This window comes from Schistocerca serialis, chromosome 6, assembly GCF_023864345.2.
Source record: "Schistocerca serialis cubense isolate TAMUIC-IGC-003099 chromosome 6, iqSchSeri2.2, whole genome shotgun sequence".
Lineage (NCBI taxonomy): Eukaryota > Metazoa > Arthropoda > Insecta > Orthoptera > Acrididae > Schistocerca > Schistocerca serialis.
Genome location: NC_064643.1, coordinates 575,497,086 through 575,504,572, shown reverse-complemented (window position 1 = coordinate 575,504,572; position 7,487 = coordinate 575,497,086). Strand labels below are relative to the sequence as shown.

At 38.9% G+C, this 7,487-nt stretch overlaps 1 protein-coding gene across 1 annotated transcript in view; it reads left to right on the top strand.

The window, feature by feature from the left end:
* Positions 1-3,093: 3,093 nt before the first annotated feature.
* The window catches only part of LOC126484991 (putative phosphoenolpyruvate synthase), a 317,801-nt gene continuing 313,407 nt past the window's right edge, over positions 3,094-7,487 (top strand). The window contains exons 1-2 of the mRNA XM_050108598.1: positions 3,094-3,235; positions 3,335-3,480. Of these exons, the coding sequence (XP_049964555.1) occupies positions 3,094-3,235; positions 3,335-3,480 (288 nt within the window). The remainder of the gene's footprint in view (positions 3,236-3,334; positions 3,481-7,487) is intronic.

Sequence of the window (7,487 nt, the reverse complement as noted above, 5' to 3'; positions counted from 1 at the left end):
ACATTTTAAGAAACTATTAAGCGCTGAGGAGCAGGTACACGAGAAAACAACAAATAATAGAGAAATTGAGAGAAGTTGAGAAGCAGAACTAGCACAAATTACACGGGAAGAAATGGAAATAGCTGTGAAGAAGATGAATATGGGGAAAGCCCCAGGACCTGATGAAGTATCAGTGGACATGACAAGAGCAGCAGGTCCAGCGGTAATGCAGAGGCTGTATAGAGTACTATCAAAGTGTGTGGAGAAATAGTACAATACCTGACGATTGGAGAAGAGGAGACGTTGTTCCCATCTTCAAAAAAGGCAATAAAAGACTTTGTAAAAACTACAGAGAAATAACCCTTATGAGTCATGCAGCCAAGATTTTCGAAAGAATTTTACTAAATCGAATAAGTGAAAAGATAGAAAAGGAGCTGTGTGAAGAACAGCATGGGTTTAGGAAAGGAAGAAGCACAATCCACCTGATATTTTCTATTCATCAACTGATTGAAAAAAGTTGGGAGTATAGAAAAAAGCTGATAATGGTTTTTATAGACATAGAAAAGGCATATGACTCAGTTAACAGGGAAAGACTCCAGGAAGAAATGAAGAAAATAGATATAGAAGATGGATACATTAATGTAATAAAGATAATGTACAAAGCACACAATTGTAGAATTAGAAAATCATTGAGGAACTCTGAATACCTCGAAATAAGACAAGGACTTAAACAAGGAAGTATTCTATCTCCTGCACTTTTTAATCTTGTGATGGAGGGAATGAATAGGGCAGTTAAAGATATAGTAAACGAAAAAGACAAAAATATGATTTTTGCAGATGGTATGGTAATATGTGGCGATAAAGATGTAGATGTACAGTTACAACTTGATGCGTGGAAGGAAATGTTGAAAAGGTATGGATTAAAAATAAATAAAGATAAGAGTGAAGTAACGGTATCTGGAAGAGACAAAGGGATCAACGGAAATATTACTTTGAATGGAGAACCCCTCAAGGTGGTAGACAGTTTCAATTATTTAGGGAGTCAAATATCTAATGGTGGAAGAATAACCAATGAAATTAATAGGAGGTTACAGAAGGGAGGCAATTTCTACCAAACAATAAAACACCTAATTTGGAATAAGTAAGTTTCAGAAAAAGCAAAATTCCTTATGTATAAGAGTTATTACTTCCTATAGTCACCTATGGAGGAGAAACATGGACAATGACAGAAAGGGACTGGAGCAGACTGCAAGCTGGGGAAATGAAATTTCTCAGAGTAGTTAAGAGAAAAACAAGAATGGACAGAGTAAGGAATGTAGATATCAGAAAGGATCTTAAACAAGAAAGTATGAGAGATAAAATTGAAAAAAAAAGAGATGAAGATGGTATGTGCATGTTAAGAGGATGTTTGGACAGAGACTCCCCAAAATTAAGGAAGAACTAAAGATGGATGGACAAAGATCTAGAGGGTGCCCAAGAACACGGTGGAAAAAGGGAATGAGAATATCTGTGGAAAGGAGAGGTGTGACCTGGCAGCAAGTGGAGGAAGAAAAGTGGTGGGAGGCCCGAACCAAATGGAGAGGATTCGTCAGCACCCAGACCCGGCAGTAGCTGGAGCGGGATCCAGATATAAGTATAGATATAGTAACGATCTGGGATACTTTCTTTTGCTGAAATAGTTATGTTATCTCGATAAGCTGAAATTCATTTTTATTAGTACAGTTCATACAAATTAGCGTTTCTTCTTTCATTTATATCTTATATTTACGTGTTGTGTTTAACACACTAATCAGCATTAATGTAGTCTTACACATGACTGAAAACAGTCTGAGAAAGTTCGGATAGTTTTTCAATTTCACACCTGTGCATGGTATGTTGGTAGCACTTCGTCGCCTTGCCTGTTATGCTGTGTAGCAGACTTTAAAGCTCTGCGGATCAGCGTAACGAAAAGGTGAGGAGTCTCGCTCGTTTTGTCCACGACTGTACATCACATCTACCGATTTCTGTCCCATTCGGATAATTCCTTGGTGGCGCGATTTCTTTTCTCTCTTTTTTTTTTTGTCTTAGAGTGTGTCTGTAAATACGTGACACATTTGTAAACAATACAGTAGAGTTGGCCAACAAATCAAAATCATAGTTGAAAAACTGAGTTGCGTAAACTGAAGCATAGCTTAACAAGTTGATTTCAGAATGAAAATGACGATAAACATTACACAGTAACTGGAATATCATTGCTAGAAATGAAGAGTATCTCTGTAACCAGCTGTATATCCGTGACCAGCAAAATTTGGACTCATATTCTTTCTAGAAAAGTTATTATGATTATCACCTTAACAAATATTGGAGAATAGGCTCGGCATAGCCTACGAGTTGTTTCCAGTATGAATGTATTGCTACCTTTTGGAGTCTGCATTCAAGTGAGACTTCCTGAAACAATGGGTCTCGAATCAAAGAGATAGAACATTGACAATTGCAGGCAAAAAGTCTAACGCTAGTGTTCGTCTGACAGCCCATTTTAATTCGTCAGGAAGGTTCGATACAGTTAAAGCAAACAGCTTTTGAACAGCCTGCAGGTACATATGTTCGCTGGTGCGAGGCACCGGCTGTCTGTGCATCAACAATGTGTTCTTCCTCAAACACTTATAAATATGTTCGTGTGCCTGCCTTTTTAAAATGTCCCCTAACTACTGAGTATCTAGTTCTGCCACAGAATACCATGGAGTTGTGCCACGACCCCTTACCAGTCCTACATGAGCACACGATTGCACTACAGGTTTTTGAGTTTGTCGCATTTCATTGATTACTCAGCATATATCAGTGAAGATATGAAACAAGAAGTTAATTTGTATTACAAAAGGACCGAGTGTGAGTGCTGCTTACAATCACTTAGAGTAGACAAACAATTTTGTTCATGTCAACATCAATTTTCTTCGTTCGAGCAACAGTTTAGTGCGGCAACCTGTTGTAGTTTATCGCTAGAAGTGCAAAGGTGTACTGATAGCTGCCGAGAAATGTCTCTAGTGGGAGTATTGAGAAGTGAGATTAAAGACTGATAAAAGCATGAGCGATGTTATCGCAGTTCTGCCGATTTGCCGGCAGCTGTCTGTCCAAACCATGCCGGTGGAGGCAATGATAGAGGACCTAATGGATTGGTTTTGGAACTTGGCTTTATTTTCCCTCCCCCTTGTCGGATACTCGTTGTTTTCAAAACTGTTTGGAAGCACCGAGAAGATACATGGAATATACACCAAACCTGGTAAGTAGAGCACCCAAGTTTTCTGTAGTTACACGGCTTATTTCTGTGACATTCGTCAGGTATAAACGCTAACTGTGCAACTATAAAATACACTTTCAGAATGGAACTTTATTCTGAAGAAATGGTATGCTTTCCTGTGCCTCACACGGCGAAAGCGTAAGATTCTCGACAAATTTTCAAATAACATTTTTGCTTCTATCGAAGAAGAAGCAGTGGAAAATCCGCAGCACCTTCCTCACGAAGAGGTGAGTACAAAGCTACATCTCTGTGCTTTCGCAGACAACAATTTTCGGATTAGTTTAAGCTTGTCTTTCAGAAAAGGTGACACGGGGAAGTGAATATGAGCTATTTTTATATCGGATATCTTCATTTTACTTCAGTGTTATTCGTACTTTACGTCAGAAACCGTTATCTACCAGGCATAAGTATTTATTCCATAGAAGTATTGTAAATCATATTTTCTGTTTGCCTCTATAGTTGTACATATTGCCTACTGTATTTCAGACATAAATATTTTATACTGACAAGAGAAAGTCCAATATTAGAATATACTAAAATGCAGTTAATCTACGTGATATGAGTACAAACTATGTATTACACCAGTGAACGAAGCACATGGTAATTTTTATGTAGCACGTAATAGCAGCACTAGAGAAAAAGAACCGACTGGTATGAAAAGGTGTTTGTATAAACTATGCTGCCTTGCGATTACTTTTTCTTGCAACTGACGAAATCAGGACACTGGAAGAGTGTCAACACTTTTTCAAAACTGCAGTGGTTTTGTGCCAGTCATATATTATCTACTAGTCAGTGCATTCTGCTCGTATTGTTCTCTGTCTCCACTATAAGCCATAAAATGTTCAGAGATAACCAGAGTAGACAGAAAAATAGTCAACACAAGATAATTTTTACCAACTGCAAAATCCGGACATATTTGTTACAAAGGAACGTTACTTGCTCACCATCAGTAGTCACTACGCTCCAGGTGCTGACTACTATTCCAGTTTCGGTAAGAAGTCCAGAGAAAGAACACGGATGATTAAACACCAAAACGTTCCGAAACTCAAACATTAATCAGTACTGATGTCTAGTCCGTTTACCTACAAATACAAGTGATGAAATACTGAGATGTTCACAACAGTGCTGAAGACAGCAGTCTCAACGACTGTGAAAAGATATATTTTATGAGATACTTTGATGCACCAATCATGTCCGGTTATCATCATGCAATCCAATTTTGTCATCCCTTTTTATGAAAATTCTAATAAAAAAGAAACAGGTCGTGAGGAAAATCAGACGTTACCTTGAGTGAAGTAGTAGCGCACTGTTTGTATAAAATAATTCTTAAAACCATACATAAAATCGTTTATGGACGACGATAACATCGTAGTGTTCTCATGATACGATTCATGCAAACTGCGGGGGTCGTATCCGAATTATTACCCTGCGAATAGAACACACATCTCTCGAATAACCCTCTTGTTCATTTATTACATTTTTATTCCGTAAGATATTACTGTTTGTAATTTTTTGTACAGAATTCAATATTTATAATTTATTTAATTCCCGTGAAGGTTTCGTTGCAGCATTCTTAATGACCAGAATAAACCATTATGTCTACTGATGTTTGGACAAAGTAATTAGAGTCGTCGTATTACTTAATTATTTTTCAAGTACATTTATGTGACTATAATACACTGGCGGCTTATACCCTTATATTTTCGTGGGAGTACGCAATATAGTACAGATTCTTTTCTTTGAATTTCTGTTATTACATGAACAGAAAATATAGCACGATGAAAGTTCTTCGTCTTTGATGATAAGCGACAGGAACACTTTTTGAAATGACCAGACGTAGTTATCTCCTTTCACCCCACAATTTTATTGCTGTAAGGAGACTACATCAGCTATTTCCCTTTCCTCTTGGCATGTTTTTGCTAGCTACAGAAGCTTGTAAGTGGTGGTTGTTAATGTTGTTTCTGCATTTTGAAACGTCATATTCCATGCCACAGAGGTGCTCCTACGAACAGTTAATCTCGTATATCGTCAGGGTTAAATCAACAAACTAATATGAATTGCAGTTCAGAGATGCCAAAAAATGGATTATTACTACGTCAGTGCCAAAAAAACATGCAAATATATGTAAGAATTTAATAATGTCACATTAGAATGACATTGCATTACTGCTCTCAGCGTTCATCATTAGATGCCATTGTTGTTCGGGTCTACAGCAAATCAAATAAGTTATCAGGATACGGTAAAATCTAAGACAGAGGAATCAAACGCAGTTCGTGCACAGCCCTTTCATTAACATTAAATGTTGGACTTTTGAGCGTAAATCCATCTCTCATATATCTCTTGCTCTCCTGTGACACGTCTGGGTGTCAATGTCCATGTGGGGTGCACCGAACTGTAATACGTAGTGTTATTCCAGCCACACATTGAGCAGGAGAGGGACTGATTTTTGATTATGGGAGCAATGTTTTACTATTTAATCAATCGCAAAGTCAAGACGTACGTCAACGATTACAAACAATGTGCTGATATAGAGTATATTTCTGAAAGCATTAATATTATCCTTCCTAAATATTTATGTATAATATTGTCTCTATGTCGCAGCACGCAATATAATTACTTTGTCTTTTTCGGCTCTTGCAAATGTTCGCTAGTCACGTCGCGCGTATGCCATACGACAACATCTCACTGAAACTGACTATACACACATTGCACCAACCAACAGTGGGCGCTGGGTCCTTGGTTGACAACGGGCTTTGTTGTTACGCCTATACCGTTTAATAATAATTTACGTATTCAGATGTGTGCTTAGTTAAATGACTGAAGCAATGTAGAAGCTACAGAAACCTTACATGTTTATATTTGGAGGAGGAGAGGAGGTGAAAGAGAATGCTGATTATTTCTTTCTTTGTTACAGAAGAACCGATACAGAGGAAATATGTATAAAATTTGTTAAATGTATGCGAAATGCACTGCCTGACCAAAAAAGTGAGGCACTTAGATTGGGAGGAGGAAGAGAAAAGAAACTTCACGGATTAAGACGGTTGTGACGTTATTTTGGCGGGTACAATAGTGGATCAAATTTAACTTGTCAATGTGAGCTCACTTATCAGCATGACGTTGCATCTGATGTAGCCTGGATGCCTGAACTAATTCGGTTAGGAAGACTGCCATATAGCCGTTCTATCCCATCCTGAGACAAGCCGCCTCACAATTGTTGTACCTTGACCTTTACATCCTGGATATTGGCATTGCTACAGATTTAATGTCGGAGCTGGTCCCGCACTTAGCCTATTCTGTCGGGAACAGATCTACATCTACATCTACTCGTATTATTAGCTAATCAAAAGATTGTAATAATACTTCGAAAGTGTATTTCTTGTACAAACGCACACTGTTTTAAATGAAGCAATGTTTGTTGACATTAAAAGACTAAAAATAGGCTCAATTAGAATGTCAGTAGTGTTTGTTGCAGGATTCTAGTGCGAATCGTTTACGAGATATTGTATTTTGAAAAGTTCCCACACTGGCACTTGTATAATACCTGTTATAGCACACACTAAAGAGCGTCACAAATGCGTACACTAGTTATGTGGATTCGGATTAGTAACGAGACAACTGACCATCACAGGTCGAGTTCAAAATGACCAACGGCAGCGTCAATACATGCTTCCAGTACGGTATGGAACGACCGCTGCGTACCCGCATTTCAGCAGAGATGTCCGAGGAGGACGCAGCAATACGTCGTTGCATAACATCGAGTGTAGCTTTCCCCACACAAAAGAGTCTACAGACGTCAAATCCGGATACGGTCCAGCAAGGTACAGGTCCTCCGGGCCCAGTCCAACGATTTGGAAACAATTCCCTGAAGCCATGCTATACTACTTCGTGCACTATGGACTGGCCAACCATCAGGTTGGTATCATAGATTCCTCCTGGTCTGCAGAGGAACGTCTTCTAGCAAACGTGGAAGATAGTCTGATCCGAGGCTGCGATACTTGCTCGCGTTCAGTGTTCCGTCTATGAAAAATGGGCCTATGAGCTCATGGTTCACAATCCTATACACACACGTTTGCCCTCCAGGGACTCTGACGTTACACCTGACAAATCCACTTGGGGTTGTCAGCAGAGCAATAGTGCATGTTTCGGCAGTTTACCTGGTCATGATTGGTAAATGTGGCTTCATCAATGCCGGCCGCTGTGGCCGAGAGGTTCTAGGCGCTTCAGTCCGCAACCG